Below are 23,564 nucleotides of genomic sequence, written 5' to 3' on the forward strand. Positions count from 1 at the left end.
GTGACGCGGACTTGCTCGACCGAAGAGAGTGGAGGCCCTGAATTTTCCAGCCAGTGGAAGGAAGCCGGAAGCATTTGCATTTCACAAGGCAGTCAGTGTTTCGAGGGTCGGCGAAGGTTTGCTCATCAACAAGTCAGGGTCAACGGGATGGTGAGTGGAAGGACCTTGTAGGTTGGCATGGCGCTGTGCTAACAGAACACCGAAGCTTCGATCGCGAGCACAGGGACAGGTGCAGCGGATTGCGGCGAGGTCGCTCAGCCCGCCATGCTCTTCTTCGGCATGGCGCGAGGGGGCCCGAGCAGTGCCGAGGCCTTCACATGCGCCGAGAATAGGTTGCTTCTCGACGACGACTCGTGTGTCACAGGGAGAATCATCGGCCACCTCGTCGTCGTCGTCTACAAGGCCAGGCAGGTACATTGAGACGCCGTCGTTTCCCCCACCTTCGTTTCCGCGCGCATTCGGGGCAAACCAGGTGGTGCCACTCGACGACGAGCTGCGAGGGCGCCTCGAAAAGGTCATGTCCCACTTCAATGTTCCCTGCCGCTTTGCCTTTGCCTATGGATCCGGCGTCTTTCCTCAGAGCGAGGCCGGGCCCGAGCATGCCAAGAAGCCCAGCACCAAGGACGGCAAGAAGATGATTGACCTCGTGCTGGCAGTCATGCACCCCGAGCACTGGCACGCCATCAACATGGGCGACCATCCAAAGCACTACAGCCTAATTTCAAGGATGCTGGGGGGCATCGGCGTAGGCCTCTTGCAGAAGCGAGGCGCGGGGCTCTGGTACAATCCATACGTCAAGATGGACGACGAGGTGAGCCAGACTATCGAGGCATTCTCATCTTCGTCTTTGCTAAGGGTTTCATCACAGCTCGTCAAGTACGGTGTCATGGATGTCGATACACTCTGCCAGGACCTGCTGGACTGGGACACTCTGTACATCAGCGGGCGCATGCACAAGCCCGTCGCCATGCTCACCACCGACGCGCGCGTCCGTCTGGCCCAGCAGGTCAACCTCACCTCGGCCCTCCGCACCTCGCTGCTCCTCCTCCCCGAGCGCTTCTCCGAGGTGGAGCTCTACACGCAGGTTGCCTCGCTCTCCTACACAGGCGACTTTCGCATGAGTGTACCGGGCGGCGAGAACTCGAGCAAGGTCCGCAATATTGTCTTGGCTCAGCGCGAGATGTTCCGCCGGCTGTATGCAGGCCTGGTCAGGAGTCTCGGCACCGTACATGTCGAGGAGATGCGAGAAGACCGCTTTGCCATGACTGTGAGTTAGATGACGATGATCTGAAGCAGAGCAACGCACTCACTCCCTCGAGACTACAGCAAGATCGATCCGTCAAGACTCGTGCATCATATGCCAGCCGTCTGCCCCTGAGGCTGCGCGAGAAGCTGCAGCTCCACTACACGTCCTTCCCCGATCGCCACCCGGCGTTTGCAAAGCTGTCGCTCTCGACAAGGAGTGACAATGTCGCGCGCAAGCCGGGTGCAAAGGCCGCCCATCTCGACCCGACGGCAGCCGAAGAGTTCTGGGAAGCCACCGTCAAGCAGGACGACTTTGAGCAGGTCTTGCTCGACAAGATTGGCGAGATTGTCCGCGGCCCAGCGTGGAGCCAGAGCCTCAAGGGCATCTATACTGCCGGGCTTGGACGTAGCCTTCGCTACATGATGGCCAAAGTTGGCAAGGTGAGCAGGCAGCGATTGATTGAGCGATCTTTCAACTTCGTGCTGGAGATATTGACCCATGATGTTCTCAAAACGTGCAGTACTTCGAAGGGAAGAAAGCCGATCAAAAGTAAATAGCAATCCGATGAAGATAATTAAGCACCATTCATTACGGAGGCATGTCGCGGTCGTCACGGGATATGTACTGTACAGCGCAGGGGTTGAGAGGAATTTCTCCGCCTCGATTCAAGCCCTCCCTTTCTCTTTGCGCTTGGCTTCTTTCCTCTGCTTCTCCTTCTCCTTTTCCTCATTTACATTGTCGGCCACCTTCTTCATGATAGTCAAGGGCCCACCTCCCGAAGCTCGGCCAGCCATCTCGCCCTCGATGCGTCTCGTCAGCGACGCTTGCTGTTTCTGCAGCCGAGCCGAGTGTCCTGTCAGCTCCCATGATACTCCGTCTGCAGAACACAGTCACGCCACACACCTGCTTCTGTGCAGCGTCTTGTACAGCCTGTCGCTTCTTTGGCGCAATGACCTTGGCTGCAGCAATGGCAAAGAGATCTAGATGCATCAGCTCGCGATCTACATTCGTCCGTCCGTCCACCCCATCCATCTCCGGACCATGCCTACTCACGTCCTCGCTTGGGACCAGCAGCCTTGGGCCCGTGGCTCCTAGCCTTGCCCTTTGCCTTGGATGGCGCCGCCTTTGCTGGCTTGAATCCCTGCGCCATTGAATGAAGAATGAAGGAAGTTGCTACCTTTCGTCGTCGAGACCGAGCCTCTTTCCATCTCGATGAAATTTCCAAAATTCCAACTTTTTTTTTTGGGTGTGCGTACCTCTACTCGGCCGAACGGAGAGAGAGAACCCGGTGGAGGTGAGCTTACCGTGAATGACGACGCCCTCGAGGATATCGTGCGAAGCTTTCCACCACACGAACCTTTACTCGCAGACAGGGGCGGGCGACCAAGAAGAAGCGAAGGAAGAGGGAAGATTGGAGACGACGATATGGACTTCAACTTTACCGGTTCGCTCACGCAGCGCAACATCAACCTCGGCTCCCGGTCCGAGGTGACGTCTTCGCAGCTTGCGCAGCATGCGCGCGACCAGCGCGCCGCTCGGCAGGAGCTCAAGCGGCGCCAGGCGGCCGCCACGCGCATACAAGCAGCCTACCGGGGAAGTGCAGCAGCTGGTGGCGTGCGAGATGTGGTCAGGAGACAGGCAGAGGCGTCGCTCGGCACGTTGGAAGGCGAGGGAGAGCGCGGCTTCGAGCAAGTGTCGAGGTTGGTGGCAAGGGCGACAAGCCGGCCGAGGATGGTGAAGCAGCTTGTGAGAGCAGCAGGTGGGAGAAGAGCTACAGGAAGAGAGCTACTGGTGCTGTCCAGGGACGACGAGCTTCTTTTGGCATGGGCGAAGAATGCCCTAAGAGCAGGTTCAGATGGAAGTGAGTGCGCCAGCTTTTCTTTTTCGACCGTTTGTGCACGTTGCTGACCGCGATGGGCAGTTCCGAGAGTGCTCTCCACGACGACTACTTCGTCACATTCTTCATCGTACCCTTCCCAGCTGCGGACGATTCTTGGGACAATTCTCTTCCACCTCTTGGTGCAGAACGGCGCCCAGCAGGCAACCTATCAGCCCTACTTGGACCTCTTCACTGCCCTTGCACCAAGCAGTTGGGGCACCTGGATCACAGAGGCTGGCCTCTACCGAGCGATCAGGTCACACCTTCTGAGTTTCGTGAGTGTATTTGGACGGACTGCATCCAATAAGAGCAACCTGACCCAGACTTCCATCAGCCTGTCAAGCGAGACGCTTCCGCCACACTCAAAGCGGCCGTTTCGCTGCTGTTTTTCCCGCTGAGGCAGGACACGCCCGCCGAGAGATCGCATGCCCTCTATCAATTCGCGATCCGCTGCTTTGTCGCAGACATTTTGACGATCCCCAACCTTTCACAACGAATTCCTCTAGACTCGCTACAAGCCCTCGCCACCAGCATTCCCTTCGCCGAAATTTGTAGACTGCTGGCCGCTGAGCCAGCTGGGAGCCTTGATGGCGTTCATTCGACTTTGGTCCTGGCAAATCTTTTGGCATTGTGCTCGAAGCGAGTGCCACACTTGGCGGACGGGGCGAGCGTCAAGAACTATCTCATCGCACTCACGAAGCTGCAAGACGCCATTCCTGCCGGCACTCTCGTCTCGCTCAGCAGTCTATCGAAGGAGAGCGGCGTCAATGCTCTCGATCGGGTGACGTTGACAAAGTTGCACATCCTCCCCTCCAACGATCATCTGGCCGCACTTCTGGCCGCTTCCAGCCGCTTTCCGACGAGCTCCCGCGAGGTCTTTTGCGCTTTCCTCGCTTCGACGCTCTACAGCTGGGATGGCTCCACGAGGGAGTCAGTCCTGTCTTCCATCGCCATTGGCCTTGGAGGCAACGCGCAGGGCAGCACCATGGGTGGGCTGGTGAGAGAGCTCTGGCGAGGATGGGTTCGCTCGACTCCCTTGTTTCACAAGCTGTCGAGCGACGCACCCGCCTCGGCAAAGAAGCTCGCCTCGATGCTTTCCGACCAGAGCTTGGCAAAGTCTTGGCCTTGCCTCGTCGTACTCGCCGAGCTCTACTCGCGCTCGCTGTTGACGATGGGCGATGACGAATTCTACCCCGACTCGAGCAGCTCCGTGACCCTCGGCAGCTCTTCGGCGTCGAGCACCTTGCGCAACCCATTGACACTGGACGAGGTCGTGACGCTGTCGAGCCTACTGCGGAACCTGGCCTTTGGCATGTTCTGGTTCGAAGGATCTTCGTCAGAGCTCTCAAACTTGGGCGAGAAGCCAGTCGCGGGCATGAGGATGGATCTCCTGGCGCTGCGCAGCCTCGCTGTCCGTTTGCTCCAGCAGATTCACCAGCGCGACAGTCGCAGGCAATTCACACCAGAAGGCCATTGGCTCATGACGAACCAGTGGGATCTGCAGTCCTTTATCCAGAGCGTCGTCATGGAGGAGAAGGCCAACTTGGAATCGCTCGCGGCGCAGGAGCATGGCGAAGACGACGGAGCTGATATGCGACAGGTGGCAGTCGACGCAAACGAGGATGCCGTGATGGCAGACGATGATGAGTCGCAGATGCAGCGACCCCGACACGGCACCCGATCGGCGGCGCGGGCCATCTCTGCTCGCCAGAGGGCATTTGTGTCCCCTCGAATCGGCGTGCTGAACAACATTCCCTTTGTCGTTCCCTTTACGGTTCGGGTCGAGATCTTCAGAGAGTTTGTGCGCTTGGACGCCCAACGCCACGGAATCCTGCGCGACGTGTACCAGCACGCTGTGCATACCGTAACGATCCGTCGCACCAATCTGGCCGAAGACGGATTTGTACACCTCAATCGGCTCGGACCGGCGCTCAAGAACCGATTCGAAGTCAAATTCATCGATCAATTTGGTCAGGAAGAGAGCGGAATCGACGGAGGTGGTCTCTTCAAGGAATTTCTCACCTCGCTCGTCAAGGAGGCTTTTGATACAGATAGAGGCCTTTGGCGCGCCACAGAAGAGCAGCAGCTGTATCCGAATCCACACTCGTACGCCAAGCAAGAGGATCAGCTCGAGTGGTATCGATTTCTGGGGCGAATGCTTGGCAAGGCTCTTTACGAAGGCATCCTCATTGATGTCAACTTCGCCTCCTTCTTTCTCTCGAAATGGTTGGGCAAGCAAAGCTATCTCGATGACGTTGCCTCGCTTGACTCGCTCGACAAGACGCTCTATCGCAACCTCATGTGGTTGAAGCACTATCCAGGTGACGTCGAAAAGGATCTCGCCCTTGACTTCACAGCGTCCGACGACGAATTTGGCGTGAGCAAGATCACGCCTCTGAGACCGGGGGGAGCAACCGAAAGCGTGACACGATCCAACCGGCTGGCGTACATCTACCTCGTCGCACACTACCGGTTGTCGGTACAGATTCGTCCACAGTGCAACGCTTTCCTAGAAGGTCTGACGGACCTCATCGACCTGCGCTGGCTCCAGATGCTCGACCGAGAGGAGCTCCGCGAGCTTGTCTCAGGTACGGGCGAAGCCATCGACCTGGCCGACCTGCGGAAACACACGCATCTCAGCGGCTACCACGAAAAGGACGACGTCGTGCAATTCTTCTGGCAGGCACTTGAGTCGTTTGACCAGAAGCAGCGTAAAGCGTTTTTGAAGTTTGTCACGTCGTGCCCCTCTGCGCCACTGCTCGGCTTTAGCCAGCTCAATCCGCAGCTGGCCATCAGGCACTCGGGCGAGGATCCAGAGAGGCTTCCGACGGCTTCGACGTGCGTCAATCTGTTGAAGCTGCCCCGTTATTCGACGTACGAGCAGTGCAGGCAGAAGCTCCTCTACGCCATCCAGTCAGAAGCAGGCTTTGACCTGAGCTAGCGTCTCTCTCCTCTCTTCCCATCTTACAGCTGGACCGTTTCAACCTTGATTCTCTCGTCTCTTTCATGTCAACAATATTACCCTCTTCGCTGTCTCGTCGGGGACAAAGGTTGTAAATCAGACAATTAGATTTCTATTCGACAAAGACAGGAAAGAAAGGGGTGTATCGAGGTTTGCGAGCAGAAAGCATTTATAGGTCGAAGTGAGGGCGAGGGTGAAAGAAGACGAGGATAAGAGGTAAAGTTCGGCAAAGTGTGATCCTTTATGCGTGATCGACGGTGTGGACAACTTGGGGGTAGGCGTTGCGCAGTGCTTCGAAGAGCTCAGGATCCTGTCGGAGGTGTGAGACAACATTCGAAAACAATCTTGTGTGGTGAGAGGAGAACTTACCTTCTGAGCAACGACCTGCGAGTCCTCGGCTAGGCACACAAACATCGTCGTGCAACCCGCCCCGATTGTCCCGGCACCCAGCGCAAGGGCGATGTTGAGGCCCAGGCCGACTGCGAAGAGAATGACGACTGAAAAGTAGCTTCCGTCCTGCTGAACGTACTCCGGGTTGGAGATGCTCAGGTAGGCGTACGCGAAAATTCCGCATCCCAGGCCGATGGCTTACGAGGAGAAGGCAATGATGAGCGTGAGCGGAAAAGAGCCATCGAAACAGGGGTGTGAGGCCTCACCATAGCTGCCAAAAGTCCAAACGGTGTTGATGAGGCTGTCGTTGATAAGCGCGTCGATACCCTTCTGCTTGACGAGCTGCCAGGTCTCCTTGGACGCTGTCACGAACGAGTTGCCGTACAAGGCGATGTTGGTGCTGTGAAAAGGCAAAGCAGGTTCAGCGCTGTCCTGTCGGAAGGTTGAAAGGAGAGGTAAGATTGGCTCACTAGGCGAGTCTGTTAAAGAACGTGATGGCCCAGTCAATGCAGCCAACAAGACAGCCGGCGATGCATGCCAGGACCGCGCCGACCATGTCTCCATTGGCCGACTCCTGTTGCTGCACAATCTGGAGAATAGCGCGAATAATGTCGAGAACAGCCAGGATCAGAGAGCCAAAGCAGAGAGATCCAAAGCTGTACGTGAGGCAGCGACGCAGACTGCTCATGGCGGCGCCCTTGACCTTGTTTGGCGAAGCATTGTAGAACCACGTTCCGAAAACGCCAGACACGCTCGTGTAGGCCAAGGCCTTGATCAGCTCCGAAGTCCAATAGTAGGCAAAAATGACCAGCACTACGAGACCCGTTCGCGAGGAGGAGCTGGCAGAGCTGCCAGCGCCCGCAGCACCCGGGGTGAACCGTTGGTAGACGGCAATGAGCGTCCAGACAGTCCAGACCGACCAGGCCGTCTGGATGATGAGGAAGAAGAGGGCCAAGACGTACGTCGACTTGTATTCGTCAGCCGCCCTGATGATGCTCTTGAGGATGATCTTGGCCAGAGGAATGCGCTTGCGCATGCTGTATGGATGGTGTCAGCAGAAGAATCATTGTCCACAATGGCCTCTCCCGTGTCCGTACTCACAACCAGTAGGCCAAGACGGAGATGACCGCAAAAATCGTCATGACAATGGCGCCGGCCGTTTGCTGTACACTATGTGAGCCATGCAGACCGTCTGAGAGGTTTCCAGGACAGTACTCACGCCCTTGACCCAGAGGTAGACGCAGTAGGCGACCGAAGTGATGACACTCAGGGCGAGCGAGACCTCCAGGATAATCTTGGTGAACGTGCGCACGAGGAAGATGTAGAAAAGCGACAGAACGAGCGCTATCGCTGCCGAGAACATGAGGATGACAGCCGTTTGGCCATTGAGCGTCGTCGCGAGGCCACCGGACGTCGAGACAGTGTCGGATGCCTTAGCACTGAAGCCTCGCAGGGCAATGACGCTCGTTGCGACGAAACCTCCAAAGACGAGGATAAACAGGATGGCAAAGGGGATATCTTGGAACTTGGGCTTCTGCGGCTCGAAGCGTTCACCCTGATAGCCATCGGGTGCCAGGGGCATCTTGTAGTCGCCCGAGGGTGGATAGGCCTGCCCATAGCCAGTGCCATTGGGCGGAGGCGGATACTGAGATTGGTCGTAATATTGCTGCTGCTGACCGCCATTGTAGGGTGCCTGTCCCTGGTAGGAGCCTGGTTGCTCCATCTTGTAGTTGTGCGACATGATGGGCTGCGAGCGAGGGAGCGGGCGTGCAAGGATGTGATGTGATGGCAATGGTCAGGAAGCGAGAGCCCCGAGGGGGCGAAAAGGGGGCAGGCAGGCAGCCCAGGTTTTTTTCCGAGTCCGGCGCGCTTCAACATAAAAATCGAAACGCCGAAAGAACGATCTCGCGTCGGAATCTGTGCTCGCTCGGGGGGGAGCCTCTCCGCGTCAATTTGACACGCATGCAATAGTACCTTCCAATCAATTTTCAGTAAACGACCTGATTCCGGACCAGACCAGATCAGAATCGGCAGCACGCCGACGACCACCGCCGGATCGTTGTCGCAAGCTTTTGGATGGACGGACAGCTCAGCGCATGTCGTCACCCTCAAAAGCCACACGATAAATTGAAGCCAGTACCTACCAATGATCGCCCTAGCGCGTCTCGCATTGGATGTTGGTCGACTCGGTGAGATCCAACTTGACTCGCGTCGCATGTCATTTCGAAGTGTCTCACGGTTAAAAATGGCACTTCGGCTCAACATCTCGTCTGACACGAGCTTTGAGGCTAGCTTGCCTGCCGATCGGCTTTGTCTGGAAACGCCAGGAGAGGGGGGTCCCAAAGAAGAGCTCTGACCCGCCTTTTCCTTCTGTCCACTACCATCCACTTCTTATTTCTCTTCACCTCAGGGCTTTGATACTCTCGCTGGTCGGAGTACTGCCCTCTTTCTTTTGACGACACTGCGCAGCTAGCCTGTGCATACGATTGACAATACCTTTCATCATCTTGTTACGAGTCGGCACCATCACCACCCAACACCCCATCATTGTTCCCAAGTTTTGAAAGATGACGTCTGCGATGATTTTCCGTGCCGCTCTGCTGATTTGTTTGGCTCTGGTCATGTCCCACTTCCAGCCCAATAACGCTGTCGAAGCTCGTCCAGCACCTCCCGGGATGCTCATCCACCCCCCCACGAATATGACGCGGCAGCACATGCAAAGCAAGGGCAACCGCACAATCAGGCACAAGACAAGCCACTACACGAGCTCCACCGCGCAATCGCATCAGCACCCGATTCCTACGAATGCAAAGGCGGTGGCCAGTATGCACATGGGTAATGCAACGAGCGTCAATACAACAAGCAAGCCAAAGGGGAACCACACTGAGGTCACAAGTGCTCAGTCGACTCCGACAAAAGGCAGTCTGGCGGGCCCTTCCACTGCGCAGAACGGCACACATGCTGGAAGTGCTGGCGAAGGCACCAGCAAGCAGGCCAGTGCCAGTGCTGGAGAAGCCAATCAGTCAGGGGCAGTAACAAGCAAGAAGGGAGAGGAGAAGAAGGATAGAAAGATCGACTCTGCCTTCCCCAAGGTCCCCCTCAAGGTGGTACACGACAACGCAAACTCGTCGTTGAGCAGCAAAAAACACAGTTCGGCAAGCAAAGGAAAGGGCGACGGAGATGGCTTGACGGTTCCAACTGCTTGGAACGCAGCATCATTGATCCCACGTACCCGCTTCTGTGGAACCGTCGAGAACACCAATAAAACGAAAGATGAGATGAGCCGGAAACTGACCAAAGAACGGCTGCATGTGCTCAAGAAGCAAAGCAAAAATGGCGTCTTGGCTGTCCAGAAGAAGAATGTCGACGTCGTCTTCCACGTAACGCACGACGGCAACGATGGCAATGTTTCTGACAGTACAATCTCAGATCAGATCAAGGAAATGAACCAGGCCTGTGAGTAGCCCCCCATCGATAGAGTGGGAGTATGGAAAGCTGACGCCGACAAAATACAAGACGCAAACTATGGCTTCTCATTCACGTTGACCAACACGACACGCAGCGACAACAAAACATGGTTCCACGGTGTAACGTCAGGCAACAGTCTCGAGACGGACATGAAGAAGGCTCTGCGAGTCGGTGACGCAAGTATTCTCAATCTCTATACCGTAAAATTTCCCGACAACCTTTTGGGCTTCTCCACCTTTCCCTTTGACTACGACGATGCGCCCAACAGCGACGGTGTCGTGTTCCTCTACTCGACTATGCCTGGCGGCGATGCGCAGGGTTACAACCAGGGAAAGACGGCCGTGCACGAGGTCGGCCACTGGTTGGGACTCTACCACACGTTCCAGGGTGGATGCGCTGACCCAGGCGATTCTGTCGACGACACGCCGCCGCAAGCTGAGCCAACGAGTGGGTGTCCTACGAAGAAGGACACATGCACCGGCGACAGCCTACCCGATCCCATCCACAACTACATGGACTACAGCTCGGATCCGTGCCTCAACCAGTTTACCCAAGGTCAGGCCGTGAGGATGGATGCCCTGACGTCACATTATCGCAAGCTCTGAGCATGTCCCTGCATTCTGCATTCTTTGGAACAATGACAATTGATGGCGATGTTGGTTATGATACAGATTGGGAGTGCCCTATTCTTACAAAGTTTGGTCCTATTTGATGTGTTTCTTCGAGGATTCGACAATGTCCCACATCTTGCTGGGCCATCTTCCCTTGTTGAAAGTCTCTGCCTGGCTAGCCCTTTTCTTTCTTCCCTCGTATGTGACCTTGACCGGTGGATCTTCATCGAATCCAACTTCTTTCCTGAGCTCGTCAAAATCGCGCTCCCACATCTCCTCCCACCGTATCCCGATGAGAAGCTTTGTCTTTTTTCCCATCCTCCATGCCCAACCCGCAAGCCCACCCTGGGTCCCGCCGGCCCCGCCGATTCCGAATAAGGCTGCGCGTTCTTCGTTGGATAACCGGACGGGTCCCGCAATCGAAGAAAGAAAAGCGACTGGTAAGCCCATATGCGCAGCTTCAAAGACCTTGACGACTGTCTCGCCGAGGTGAGAGACAGGCATGAGGCACATGACATGGTAGAAGTCGTGGCACTCGCGGTAACGCTGCATGACGTACGCCAGCTCTGGGTCCTCGATGTATCGGACCTTGGCTCTTGTGTCGGGCCCGACATTGCACCAGTCGAGCCAGCGGACATATTGTTTGCCAAAGGTGTTCTCGTCGAGAGAGCGGAGGTAGGCCATATCGACGCTCGCAGTGTTGATGGCGGGTCGCTCGAGGAGGAGGCGCCTGCCTTCTGCAGATTCCAGCATCTGCTCTCGGAGACGAGGAAGCATAGGCTCGCCGCTCAGTTCCGACAGTAGGGCAATCATATCGCCTCGAGCAGGGTTATAGAACGAGGCGAGCAGCGCACCCAATGTCAGCGCAGCCTTGTGCGGACGAGAGAGAGGCGTGTATGCGTGTGTGTGAACGTGCTCCGGTGGTCTCGTCGCTGGCGTTGCGATGGCTCTTGCCGTTTTGGTCGCATCTGATGACATCCCTCTGGTGGCTACCCAGGCGTAATGAGGGCTCAGGGGCTTCGCCCTCGCGAGGGTCGCAATTGCCTTCATCGTTGTGCGTGCGAAAGGACTTGCAAAGGATGGTGTGCAAATGGTCACAGTTGGAACACGTGCAATACTCGCGGAGGAGGCTCGCACGGCCCCAACTTTACCACACATATGAGTGTCCCCCCACCTTCGGTTCGACACCTCAAGGCAGGGATCTACAAGATCTCGTCCCGCAAACTAGCGCATTGTGTCCCTGACATCTTTATTCCAGACGTCACATCCAAGCCTACATCATCATACAATTCAAGAACAGAAACATCGGCGGTGACGGTATACTATCGACAGAGAGGTGGCTGGCAGAGAAAGCGAGGCTATGTGAAAAGGAATCGCGGACGATTTCACAGAGGTGGAGATGAAGTAAAGGAACCCGAAGAAGCTGTAGGAGGAGGCGAAGGGATGAGGTGGAACAGCATGGCCTCCTTTTTGCCAAGCGTGGGCAAGAAAGAGTGTGCATCGTCGGCATCACCCAAGTGCGGGTGGAACGATTTAATACGGGACGAGAAAGAGCGCTGCTGTTGTGCCCCAAATGAGGTCTTTATGTTGAGGCTGTCTGATGAAGTAGGTGTGATGGGCACATCGTCTGGGGTTGGGGGGCAGTGCATCGACAAGCTGGGAGACGTGGGTTTGAACGCGAGTTTGCTGCGAAGCTTCTGGCTGAGCCTGAAGGAGGAAGATCGTCTCACATGACTGCTGTTGTCTGCACACAGGCTTGGCGAGGCCGGGCAATCGCTGGCAGTCGCAAGCGAGACAGTGGACGAAGAACCGAGGGCATGGTACTTGTCCCTCAAGGAAAGGACGGAGCTGTTGCTTGGCGAGCGGCTCATGAGCTTACCGAGAGAGAAGGATGATGTTCTTCTGCTCGTTGCAATTGAAGTTGGAGCGCGATCCGTGGACGGGTGTGCGTCGATTGTGAAGACAGGCGTTGAGACCGGGGGCAAATCGACCAGGGCGCGAATGGGGCTCTTGGGAGGTCGCGCCGGAGGAGCTTGCTGTTGCTTCGAGGTGGCGGATTGACTCTCGGCGGACGACGGTCGTGTTGATGAAGTGCGCACTGAAGATGTCTCATCGCCATAGAATGGCGATGTTGTCTTTGAGAATACACTGCATGTCTCTGAAGAAGAAAGCACAGAAGATGAGGCAGCAGAAAAGGTGCTGTCGCTTCGCTCCCTGGATGGTGTGGAGCCTTGGAAAGCACCCCTGGCACCAGTGTTGTAAGACGTAGGAATCGTCGGAAGGGGACCTTGGAGGAACCGAGGAGAAGGATTGACGGGTGGAATGGACCGGAGATGATTTGGGACCGGACGCGGCTGCTGCGGTCGCTGTGGAGAAAGCGAGGACATTCTCTTAACCCGGATGCCAAACGTTCGAGCCAGATGTTCCTCCGTAGCAACCACGTCAGCTTGGGAATGGTCTGTTGGTGATCTAGAGAGTGGCATCGATGGCGGTAGTCTGCTCATAGCTCCGGCCGCTCCGACTCGTGGGTTGTCGGGTTCTACCATTGGACTTGCGGTTGGTGTCAAAAACATGTCTTTTCGTCGTGCATGTCGTGATGATCCTTCTCGCTCGTCTTCAATTGCGAGTCCATCTATCTCTTCATCGCTGCTCGCCCACGCCAGCTCTTCGCCAAGCCCCGCTAGAGCCAGTCTAGCAGGCGATATTTGTTGGCTTATCCTGACGCTCTGCCGTCTAAGGCTTCGTTGCTCTTTGCTTGAAGTTCGCGAGTGCGACTTTGACATCGATGAAGCGATGCTGCTTTCTTTAGTCTTGCTGCTACCCATACTGCTCGCCGACAACGTAGAAGAATGCGAACTGATATTGGTTGCTCTTCTGGAAGTTGTTGTTAGTGCCTTCGGAGGCGGCAGAGGGAAGCTGAGGTAGCCACCCGAAATAAAGTCTTCCCAGCCTGGGTCGTCTTCATCGTCGCTGTTCTGCTCGCATGGCCTTGTTTTCTCTTCCAGCTCCTTTATCCGACTGAAAGACCGAGAAATGCCCGCATCGTTAAAGAGCAGCGCATCGTCGAAGGACATTTCACGTGAAGCGGTACTCGGCTCCAAGATCGCCGAAGAAGATGCAGAAGAGGAAGACGAGATCGACAAGCTCGCATCACGCGCATCTTTCGCCTTCTTGAGCGCAGTCACGAGAACCTTGCTCCTTCGCTTTCGGTGGCCAGCATTTATAGGGCGGGAAGAAGTGCGCGTCGGCGTCTCCGTTCTTATAGCTTGCGACACTCTGTGCGTCGACGCAGGCAAAGCCACAGCCACTGTTGACGGTGGTTCTGGTAATGTTGAGACAGGTGCGGGCGGCAGCCTTGTGGGACTAGGAGCGAGAGCAGCCATGAGAGGATTGCACCGATCGCTGACCGGGGAGGAAGGCAGAGGTGGTGCGGCACAGAGCGGTGAGGTCTCCATGCTCCTGAGGATGCTTTTCCTGCTGCTTTTTGGCGATCGTTCTGCTCTGGATGCGACAGACATACACTCGGAACTGGCTGTTGTCGAAGACAGGGATGTCCTCGATCGGCACGAAGTAGAACGCGAACGTGGGCTTGTTGACGCGGCTGGTATATTAAGAAGAAGTGTTGAGCTGCTCGATGAGGCACGCTTTGAAATAGTCGGCAAAGACTGAAAGCTGCCAATGGATGCCGCACTGGATGAAGAGGAAGACGGGCGGGAAGAAGAAAAGGAGGAAGTGGACTGTTGCCGTGGAGTCGTGTCGTCACACGCTTTGCTCGACGAAGTGCTGGTTGTGCTCGTTTTGTACGCCATAGTCGCCGAGATCTTCTGATGCGTCCAACCTGACGGACTGAGGAGAGTCGGAGGAAGATGATGATGGCGTCGCCGCGCTTTGACTCGTTGAGACACGAGATTCAGCAGCTTAATATCGCGATCCGAGCTTGCCGAGGTCGATGCAAACGCAAAAGTGTGAAATTGACTTCGAGCTTCTGGCGCTCTATGGGCTTGGCTTTGATGAAGGTGGGCAAGCGAGTGCGCAGGTAGGATGAGCGGTTTGAGCATGATGGATAAACGTGGCCAGCACGAGGGGGTTTGAAAAGGTTGAAGAGACTTGTCAGCTTCGAACACGACCAGCGCTATGCTTGGTGGAAGCAGAAAGAGAAGCTGTGTGCTACAGGCAAAGCTCATTGGGATGGAGAGCGGCGTCTCGCCCTGCGTCAAGGCGACAAAGATCTCGCACGCCCAAGACTCGTGGGCGCGAGACGCCTCGTCCCCTCCTACAGCCAAGTGTGACGCCCACGCACCGTGATAAAGCTCTCCACGACGCCTCTCTTGAGTTTGGAATCACTCACCGTGAAGTCAGGCTGGCGCAGAGAGAAATAGGATGAATATGGATGTTGTCTGACGAGCGAAGAGGACAGCAAGACCGAAAGTTGTCTTGAAGGAAGGGAGGACCGTGAAAGGGAGAGTCCGGCTGGGGAGGGGCAGCGAGTCAGTGGCGCTGTTCATCGGAACATACAGGTTGGGCTCCGCTTGAATAATATTTATACGCGCGAAAGGACTGATTTCGACCATGGATTGTCAACAATCAGAACCCTTTGCCATCCCTGACACCGGTCCAATTTCGAGGAACCAGCAAATTTAATAGGAGACTCGCCGGCTCTACCTGCACTTTAGCGGGAAATACTGCAGGAGCCATCTCACAGAAATCCTCTCAAAAAGCAATCGCAGAAAAGATGGGATTCAGTGCTGGAATCTCGCGGGTCAGGGATACCACACAAACATTAAAAAAGGGAGGGCGCGGGATGCACTTCATGCGCACAATATGCAGGCACTCGCGAAAGCCACAATGAGCAACCTCGGGCACCTCGAGCCTAAATCATCATTTAGCTTCTCCGTCGGCCAAGCTCAATTTTTGCCTTGCAAACAGATCACAAATTTAAAATGATGTTCCCCTTTAATGTGTTTGGCCAATTTGTGTGGCTAGGACCAGTAATTGAGAATCGAAGGCCCTGTTAGCCTCCTTCCTCCTCGCTTTCGCGCATCCTGCGTGAGAGGAAGCATTACGATGTATCGTCAGAAGCTAGTAGAAGTAGGTCAGAGTACGTGAAGGACATTCGCGCAAGCACGGACGGTGACCATAGCTTTGCAAGCGCTACATCAACCACTTACCCTTCACAAGTGAGCAAGGAATAAAGGCTCTTCTTTTTCCCGTGTCCGTTGGTGACCTTGCATCGCGAGGGTCAAGTTTCCTCGGTTGTCCTCATGCACTGGCTATCAGTCTGCCTTAGCGCCCAAGAGCGCCTCAACGACTTTTCAAAACTGCCCCGGTTTCAGTCTTGCTCGAGCATCCGGTTTCAAGCACTACCATGGTATGAGCAACCACCTAACAAATGCACGCAATAGGGGGGCCCGTGCAATATTTGTTGCAGCACGAGTAGCCCCACCCCCTTCATTGCTGTGGCTTCCCAGCAGCTACGCGCGGAGAGGTGAGAATCCCAAGCGCTGACGCTGAAAAATTCAAACACTCCCACCCCCTAAACCTCTTTCGTTCCGTCATCGAGAGGGTGTTTGTCGAGACTCTTTGAGCATACGGCCGATCGCGAGCCGGCGCACGCTGCCAGGGGAAGGAGAAGGAGGAGGCAGATTCAGGGACGAGATCGAGCGGAGCAATAGCAATAACAATAAAAACAATGCACGGAGCTTTTTCTCCATCCCCTTGCCTCAAGACTTTCCAAATGAAGCAATAACTAAGCTCGCGTGGTGTCTGGGTGCAAGCCACTATTTTTCCACGTGCAATGTTGACCTCCTCAATCCACTTCTTCGCGACCACCAGACAATCGGGGAGGATGAGCAACGGGCAGAAGTCAGAGCAGCAGCTGCAGCATGTGACAGAAGGTAAATGCATACCTGCTTGCAAAGAGGTTGAGGCTTCATCATTGACGATGTGAATGCATCTTCCCGTAGACGAGGCCGCCCTCTACGATCGGCAGATCCGGCTGTGGGGCCTCGAAGCGCAGACGCGCATTCGCAAGGCTCACATCCTCATTGTCAATCTGGAAGGCTTGACAACAGAATGCATCAAAAATCTCGTCTTGGCAGGCATTGCCTCGCTGACGATTGTCGATTTTCGGGAAAAGTGTCAGGAGAGCGACCTGAGTGCAGGTTTCTTTTGGCGCGAGGAGGACATTGGAGGCGAGGTGGGTACACTCATGCTTCCCGTGACCGTTTTGGCGCTGATGAAGGAATGGCACTGTCAGCGTCTCGGTCCAGCTGCCGCTCGCATGCAGGTCCTCAATCCTCTCGTCTCGATCAGAGTCCTACCAACGAGCTCTTTCGACAGCGTCTTGGATCCATCAAGCTCTGTGCTTAAAGATCTGCACGTCGATACCGTGGTCGTGAATGTTCCCTCAGGTCCGGCGTCACTCTCGCCGAGGTGGAGCAAAGAAAGCCTGGTAGCAATCAGTGCTCATTGTCGTGCGCTCGAGATACCTTTCTACATCGCAGGTACGACAGGCTTCAATGGATGGATTTTTGCCGATCTGGGTGCCCAGCATGATTATGTCAAGGAGCTGGACAACCCAATCGCAGTCAAGGCAGAGACGAATGGTGATGGGTCAGCATCTGCTTCAGCAGACAAGCCTACCTCGGGACCGGTGACAAAACGATACGAGAAGCGGACGCAGGACTTTGTCGAGCTGGGAACGGCCGTCGGGATGACGTGGAAGGGGGCGACTCGGGCAGAGACAAGGAAGGCGAGGCTAAGCCCAGGCCTGTTTGGAGTATGGGGTGAGTCATAAGACATTCTTTTTGGGTACAGAGGGCTAAAAAGGACACATTGTGCAGCTCTCTGGGAGCTTGCTGCCAACGGTGACGGCCAACGAGGCCCGAGCGCCGATGAGCTTCAGAAGGCTGCTTTGACGATCATGGAAGACAAGGGTGTTGACGCGACCATGCCCTTCCAACTGCATAATACCGCGCCGAAAGAGTTTTTCGAGTGAGCTTTGAAGACCATACCATCTCCTCTCGCTCCTTGCTGATCAGTCTAAATGGATCGACAGTTCTCTCGCACTCAGCGTCTCTGTCCCAGGAGAGTTCTCACCGACATGCGCCATTCTCGGCGGTGTGCTGGCTCAAAACATCCTCAATGCCCTGGGCGGACGAGAAGAGCCTATCGCCAATTGGTTCCAACTTGACGGCCTCTCCTGTGGGTTTCGAATTTGTGCTTTGTGTGTGATGAACTGATTGCTGATGTGCTCCAACAGGCTTGGGGGTGATTCATTCCCTCGGGACAAAGCCCAGTGTACTCACGCCAGCTTGAACTTGCTCTGCTCCCAGACTTCATTTACCATCTTGTACAATGTCTCATTATTCTAGAAATAAACACATTCTTGCCGTGTATCCAAAGCAAACACTCTCGACAATCTTCTCAGAGCGCACAGTAGACGTGCGATGGGCATCTCCACGCTTGATGCCTTTTCCTGAAAACCGCTGTTACTGCCTTACCAGGCCCTTGGCCATCTTCTGCTAAAAGGGTTACACAAGTTGTCACTTCTTGCGACTCTTGGACGCTGTCTCTCCTTCTCTTTCACTTTTCGACGCCTTCCTCTTTGAGCTGCTCTTCCACGTTCCTCCATTCTTTTGTTCTTTTCCAGTTTCCTCGTCCCCATCGGCTCCCTTCTCCTCTTGCTCGGCTTCATCGCCGTGGTCATCTGTCTCATGCGGCTCGATCTCTCTCTCATCTTCCTCCTCCTTCTTAGGCGGCGCAGATGAGCCCGTTGTCGACTTTGCCTCATGCCCTGCTTTGGCCCAGTCAGGAATCTTGCTGTTGGTGCCGGGATCCCTCTTGGGCGGCTTCGGGTCTGGTTCTCCATGCTTCTTCCTGAGTATTCCCTCTGCCTTTCCCTCTAGCACCTCTTTCGAAGTCCCGTAAAAGCCGATCTGCCGTATCGTGTCAGTTTGTGATAAAAGTGAAGAGAAGAGGGGATGGAGGAGCTCACATCGTAAGCCGCCTTGCACCGATTGAGACACCTCGCCTTCTCCTCCTTTTCGTCCAAGATGGGAAACGGGTAGTCTTTTCCGATGATGCACCCAGCCTTTTTCTGTACCTCCATCGGAGCCGTGTGCGGGGCGTAGATGAACTTGTCGGGAAAGTTTGCCAGCTCCGGACAGTACTTTCGGACGTGCCCTCCTGATTTGTCGTACTTTGCGGGAAAGGTGGCGATACCATACACGCGAAAGTACTGGGCGAAAAAGGCCGAGCAGCTCAACCACCTGTTCCAACAAGTGATGAGGAATCAGCTTGGTATTCTAGCGAAGCCCTTCAGGCTATTTGCTACTCACATCCAATTGCCTGGGTTGGCGTTCGGATCCCAGTCGAGAAGCCACTCTTCGAAAACTTCCGAGCCGCGCTCCCACGAGATCCAGCACTGTCCACGGGTAAGAAAGGAGGCAAGAGAATGGCGGCCAAGGTGATGCACCCAGCCTGTGAGCCTGAGCTGGCGGATAAGTGCGTCGATCCAAGGGAATCCCGTCTGGCCGGCTCTGAAGGCTTCGAGGCGCGACTCGGAGACATCGTCGCCTCTGGGGCGTGGCTCGATCTTGTTGCCCTCTTTGTCGTAGTGAGTGGGAAGATACCAATCCATCTGGGAGACGTAAAGTGGGTCAGAGGCCTCAACAATGCTGAGCGACACTCGTACATACATAACGGGAGACCTTGTTTCCTCGGATGCCTTGGAAGGGATCACCAACGGCAAGTTCAGCAACAGCATACATCTCTCGAAACAGAAGCTGGCCATGTAAGTTCTCTGGGGGTGACGTCTTCGATCCCTTGTAGTTGTCGATGACGTCCTGCGTGTCCCACCAGAGCTTGCGGATGCTCAGGCAACCGAACTTAAGAAACGGGGAGAGGAGAGTAGTGCTGGGCTCCAGTGTATCGCTCGAAGGTGACGTCTTGGGCTTGGCAAATGTCGCCACGTATGCAGCGTCCTTGCAGATCTTCTCCAGCCGACGAAGTGCTTCGGTCTCACCGCCAGGCACCGAGGCCTCGGGAGCTGCGCCACATGCGGCAGGATCCATGCCTAGCGAAGCTAGAGTTGGAACCGTGAAGTTGTCCTTGTCCCCGTCCTTTGCATCTTGGTCTGGTCCGGTGAGAGTGTCGTAGCAGGTCACCTTTCCATCCGGCTTGCGCTGTCCTCCAAGCTCCGCCGAGTTGAGGTCCACCTTGGGAGGCCCTGGCTTTTTACTGTATTCTGGGAGCCCCTCAAGGGTCTTTCGAAGCTCAGAAAGAAGTGCTTTCCGCTCTGATGGCTCTGATTTCCCTTTTAGCAGAGGCGACGGGAGCTTGGTGGGCGCATCCACGGGCCTCGCAGGGTCACCCAGCCCCTTGACAGCCTGGACAAGAATCCATGTGAGCATCGGCCACTGCACCTTGCGTAAGTAGCTCAAGCCGACTCACTCCTTCGAGAGCTTTCATGCTCATCGTAGGCTTGCCTCCGTGCTTCTTAAGAATCTCCTCGACGTCCCAGAGGTGGTGGCCAGGCTCAATGACCACTTCAACGCCAGCCTTTTTAGCCGCGTCTTGCACCTTCTTGTCCCTCTCCCTCGCATAGCCATTGACATCTTGCTCGAAGACACAGTGCGTGATGCTCCACCGCTTGAAGAGCTCGGGCAAGAGATCGGAAGGATCACCACGGACAACGAGGAGCTGCGACAGAGGGTTGATCTTTGTGATGCCGTCCGACACATCCTGCATAGACTCGAGGAGGAAGCGGAAGCGATTGAGGCCCACTCGATGCTTGTAGATGTACTTCAACCAACAAAGATATTGCCTTGTCAGAATGTTTTCTCGACCGAAGGAAGAAGAAAATACGAGGCACACTCACGTTTGGGTCCCAGCACCAGACGGGAAAGAGTGCCGCGGGCTTGAGGTTGAGGGCCGCTAGCAGAGCCGGGCTATCGTGTAGCCTCAGATCGGTCCGAAACCAGTAAAGTACTCTGGCCATGATGGCGAGCTGGATGCTGCGGGCTTGTGATGGCGGTTTGACAGTTCGACTGCTAGATTCGGAGTTCGTCTTGCAATGTGAGGCTTGTCTCGCGTCAGCATTCTTCTCGCCTCCACCCCCGATTCTCCGATTTATTAGCTCATCGCCCAGCCGTCGTGCGCCGCGCACAGCGTCTCGATTGCGAGCACTCGTTCTAGCCTACCTCAGTCCTTGAGGAAGCACGATAGCCTGCGCTCCCAGTCATGCTATAGGGGAGTGAGAGAAGTGCCTGATACGGGCAAGCGCGCCTTTGCTCAGCGAAGCGGGGACGGGGAAGGGTGCTGATTCGGACATTTGGGGCCTCGCACGGGCATTCTGTCGCACTTCGTTCCTCTCAAAGGCCGCGCCGCGTCTCGGAGAAAATGGACTTGAGGTCGGCTTCAATATTGAGGGATGACTGGAGCGAGCAGAATGCAATCTTCCAGGAAAACATTTCGAGCCTTGTACAGGTGTCCCTTGAAAGCTTCTAAGGACCATCTGCTGCACGTAAAGGAGAGGTGTGCACTTGAGAGGGCTCGGAAAATCGTCTGTTGCGTCAGCCAGAGGGCGGTATTTTCAGCGACAGGTGTATGCGCGCAACTCCTGTTCTATGCGACAGACGGAGCGGAGAAGAGAGTACTACTACTAGTGAAGCGGCGCGGTGCAGCCAATGGACAGGGCAATGCAAGAGAAAAGAGAGCGGCGAGGGCGGAGACGCAACTGCTCGGAAACCCGTTACAGTCCATCAAGGCCGCCTAGTGTCCCCTTCGTCTTTATAAACGGAGAAGCCGGATGTTCTCGTGGTCAAATCACTCACCCGTCACTAATCCCTCCCAGCCACTTGAACCTCCAACGTACTGGGTCAAAACGAGCAGATGCGCGGCAACAACGTCTTTTCTACGGGATTCGTGCTCTTCGTCCTACTCCTCGTGGGTTCGCTCCCGAACGTGCTGCCAAAAGAACGCTGAAGCTTATCCTGTACTCCTTCAAGACTGCCGCTGTAGCTGCTGGAGAAGTAGGAGTCCTTCTGCCTGATTCTGGCTTCGATCCAAGTACCTCTGATTCTAGGCGGTACGTCTAGAGATGCTTACATTCGTCCTTGTCTTGCTCAAGTCGCTCTCTTGCTCTTTAGCGTGAAGTTCTATAAGTCGGCTTCGCTCAAAGAAGACGGTGAGGCGAGAAGTCTTTTCACCATCAAGTTGATGTTGATGAGGTTCACACACAATCTTCAGAATGTTTGGCATGCTGCAAATTCCCAGCAAAGCAAGAATTTCCGTTCAACAAGAAGAAAGAAGGCTTCGTTTGCAACAAAGACAAGACCACTTGTTATTGCGTCAGCAATATCCCGTGGGCGTGCAACGCCGCTACTGTGTACTTTCAGTCGGTGCGTAGTACTTCGACTGCAGCACTTGTGGCTTAGACCGCAGCTGAAAAGTCTATCACCTGACTCAGCACTGTCGGCACGCTTGGTATCCGAATGTTTTCTACGGTTGTTAGTGATGTGTCAAAGACGACATCGATCTGGTGTCAAGGCGACGTGAAAACAGCTCAAAGAAATCAGGACCCATTGTTGACCGGCCATGCCTCTTGAGAAAACCTTCAGGACAAGGGCCGCCCGTTCACTCACACCCACACTCGAGCGGCAAACCTTTGAAGCTTGGGGCCAATTGTTGCCTCGAGCCAGCCCGCTGTCCTCACAAGTGACAGAAGTGATCGAAGTAAACGCAATTCATCTGGCCTGATTCCCAGCAAGACACTTACCAGCAAGACGCCAAACTCTAGAACCTTGCAGACCTTGAAGAATGATTTGTCAACAGGTACGGTGTTTCCTCAGCTCAGACCGCCTCCATGGGCGTCGGCATAGGAGAGAAATATGAAAGGAGAGAAAAAAGAGAAGGTGGGGGGGGGGGGGGAGAGAGGGGGGAAAAGGGCCGTAATTGAGGCTGTATCGCGGGTCAGTCGGCGAGTCACAGCATTAGATCCAGTGCAATGATCGATCCAGAAGCATAGTCACAGAGCGACGAAGCCACGACGAGCCGCCACAGTGCTTCGGAGAGCGGAGCAAAGCTCATCGAGAGCAGGGAGATCTTCAGGCATGCAATACTGCAAAGGATACGCCACCATTGCACCGCTTCGAGCAGCTTTCCTCTTCTTCACCACTCATCCTCCAAACAGTGAAGGACGACGATCAGATGCGGTCTAAATTCGCCTTCTTCCTGGGTATCGTGCTCCCTGTCCTTCTGTTTCCGGGTGGGTTGTCTCGATTTTCACGCAAGAGAGGTGCTGCTGAATGCCAATCTCCGGCAAGACTCCCGGATTTTCTACTTTCATGAAGGGTCTATCTGGCCCATTCATGAACCTGGGCGTGGATATATGGTAATTGCAGCCGTGCCAGTCCCTAGTACATCTCGAGACTCATTCCCTGCAGACACGGACTATGTCAGCCAAGCTACCCTTGCGGAGAATTAGCCTCTACCTGACTCACGTCTTGGATTTCATCTGTGTTCTCAGGGGGAGGAAAAGTGTGAGCTTCAGGGTCACCGCTATACAAGCTCGGGGGCGGCAGCACACTCACAATCGCCGAGCGAAATGTGATCCTTGAACGTCGTGTACCACTTTTTGAGCTGAATCTGAACGGAAGACGAATCAGCCGTGGTTAGCATGAAGGCTTTGATGACCTTGGGTTAGTCTGACTCACCTTTTCTGGTGTGGTGCCGGTCTGCGCAGCAATGAGCTTCTTGAGATCGCCGATCGTGTCGTCCGGGCTGCACTTGACGCGGACTGTGGCAGCGGTCGGGTCAGCAAGCAAGCCAGAACTCGATGGATGACCAAGGTACGCTCACCTTTACGACCCAAGCGGTCGTTTGCAATGACTTCAATCAGCCGAGGCATTCTGTTTGACGCTGGTCGGCTGTTTGAAGGAGAGAGAGACGGCTTGCTTCGTCTCGGAGGTGGAAAAATCCAAAGGGCGTGTGGAGAAAGGAGGCATT

General features: G+C 55.2%; 10 protein-coding genes across 10 annotated transcripts; 4 read left to right on the plus strand and 6 right to left on the minus strand.

Moving 5' to 3' along the window:
• Positions 1-65: 65 nt before the first annotated feature.
• Positions 66-1,886, plus strand: FA10DRAFT_84463 (Mmp37-domain-containing protein). Its single transcript, XM_025525736.1, has 5 exons — positions 66-150; positions 206-811; positions 869-1,267; positions 1,327-1,686; positions 1,767-1,886. Exons 1-5 carry the CDS (start codon positions 148-150, stop codon positions 1,797-1,799), a joined length of 1,401 nt encoding a protein of 466 aa, XP_025379311.1. The 5' UTR covers positions 66-147; the 3' UTR covers positions 1,800-1,886.
• On the minus strand, positions 1,827-2,443 carry FA10DRAFT_265916 (hypothetical protein). The gene is made up of 3 exons (XM_025521269.1): positions 2,300-2,443; positions 2,150-2,205; positions 1,827-2,079 (listed from the first exon to the last, which is right to left on the minus strand). The coding sequence occupies exons 1-3, from the start codon at positions 2,394-2,396 to the stop codon at positions 1,912-1,914; spliced, it is 321 nt and encodes a 106-aa protein (XP_025379312.1). The 5' UTR covers positions 2,397-2,443; the 3' UTR covers positions 1,827-1,911.
• A 122-nt stretch (positions 2,444-2,565) lies between these two features.
• On the plus strand, positions 2,566-6,221 carry FA10DRAFT_250392 (HECT-domain-containing protein). Its single transcript, XM_025519565.1, has 3 exons — positions 2,566-3,107; positions 3,168-3,400; positions 3,460-6,221. Exons 1-3 carry the CDS (start codon positions 2,672-2,674, stop codon positions 6,064-6,066), a joined length of 3,276 nt encoding a protein of 1,091 aa, XP_025379313.1. The 5' UTR covers positions 2,566-2,671; the 3' UTR covers positions 6,067-6,221.
• Positions 6,175-8,335, minus strand: FA10DRAFT_274720 (DUF580-domain-containing protein). The gene is made up of 6 exons (XM_025523228.1): positions 7,697-8,335; positions 7,579-7,640; positions 6,948-7,514; positions 6,744-6,877; positions 6,457-6,674; positions 6,175-6,397 (listed from the first exon to the last, which is right to left on the minus strand). Exons 1-6 carry the CDS (start codon positions 8,216-8,218, stop codon positions 6,329-6,331), a joined length of 1,572 nt encoding a protein of 523 aa, XP_025379314.1. The 5' UTR covers positions 8,219-8,335; the 3' UTR covers positions 6,175-6,328.
• Positions 8,336-9,308: 973 nt separating this feature from the next.
• FA10DRAFT_228725 (zincin) lies at positions 9,309-10,550 on the plus strand (the record flags this gene model as incomplete). Its single annotated transcript, XM_025518763.1, has 2 exons — positions 9,309-9,933; positions 9,994-10,550. The coding sequence occupies 2 exons, from the start codon at positions 9,309-9,311 to the stop codon at positions 10,548-10,550; spliced, it is 1,182 nt and encodes a 393-aa protein (XP_025379315.1).
• Positions 10,551-10,772: 222 nt separating this feature from the next.
• FA10DRAFT_224100 (coenzyme Q biosynthesis Coq4) lies at positions 10,773-11,453 on the minus strand (the record flags this gene model as incomplete). The annotated part of the gene is made up of 1 exon (XM_025518596.1): positions 10,773-11,453. A coding segment is annotated over one exon (681 nt), but the record flags the coding sequence as incomplete, so codon positions are not given.
• Positions 11,454-11,941: 488 nt separating this feature from the next.
• On the minus strand, positions 11,942-12,943 carry FA10DRAFT_285016 (hypothetical protein; the record flags this gene model as incomplete). Its single annotated transcript, XM_025523960.1, has 1 exon — positions 11,942-12,943. The coding sequence occupies one exon, from the start codon at positions 12,941-12,943 to the stop codon at positions 11,942-11,944; it is 1,002 nt and encodes a 333-aa protein (XP_025379317.1).
• Positions 12,944-16,401: 3,458 nt separating this feature from the next.
• FA10DRAFT_300650 (hypothetical protein) lies at positions 16,402-17,951 on the plus strand (the record flags this gene model as incomplete). The annotated part of the gene is made up of 6 exons (XM_025524872.1): positions 16,402-16,450; positions 16,520-16,752; positions 16,813-17,341; positions 17,399-17,549; positions 17,614-17,759; positions 17,818-17,951. 6 exons carry the CDS (start codon positions 16,402-16,404, stop codon positions 17,871-17,873), a joined length of 1,164 nt encoding a protein of 387 aa, XP_025379318.1. The 3' UTR covers positions 17,874-17,951.
• FA10DRAFT_84600 (Cryptochrome/photolyase FAD-binding domain-containing protein) lies at positions 17,949-20,652 on the minus strand. Its single transcript, XM_025525737.1, has 6 exons — positions 20,437-20,652; positions 20,010-20,360; positions 19,256-19,945; positions 18,896-19,197; positions 18,553-18,826; positions 17,949-18,493 (listed from the first exon to the last, which is right to left on the minus strand). Exons 1-6 carry the CDS (start codon positions 20,554-20,556, stop codon positions 18,101-18,103), a joined length of 2,130 nt encoding a protein of 709 aa, XP_025379319.1. The 5' UTR covers positions 20,557-20,652; the 3' UTR covers positions 17,949-18,100.
• A 2,020-nt stretch (positions 20,653-22,672) lies between these two features.
• Positions 22,673-23,466, minus strand: FA10DRAFT_300652 (ubiquitin-like protein; the record flags this gene model as incomplete). Its single annotated transcript, XM_025524873.1, has 5 exons — positions 22,673-22,996; positions 23,060-23,073; positions 23,150-23,204; positions 23,273-23,355; positions 23,418-23,466. The coding sequence occupies 5 exons, from the start codon at positions 23,464-23,466 to the stop codon at positions 22,973-22,975; spliced, it is 225 nt and encodes a 74-aa protein (XP_025379320.1). The 3' UTR covers positions 22,673-22,972.
• Between the last annotated feature and the right edge of the window lie 98 nt (positions 23,467-23,564).

The sequence above is a fragment of the Acaromyces ingoldii genome (genome assembly GCF_003144295.1).
Source record: "Acaromyces ingoldii strain MCA 4198 unplaced genomic scaffold FA10scaffold_2, whole genome shotgun sequence".
Taxonomy (NCBI): Eukaryota; Fungi; Basidiomycota; class Exobasidiomycetes; order Exobasidiales; family Cryptobasidiaceae; genus Acaromyces; species Acaromyces ingoldii.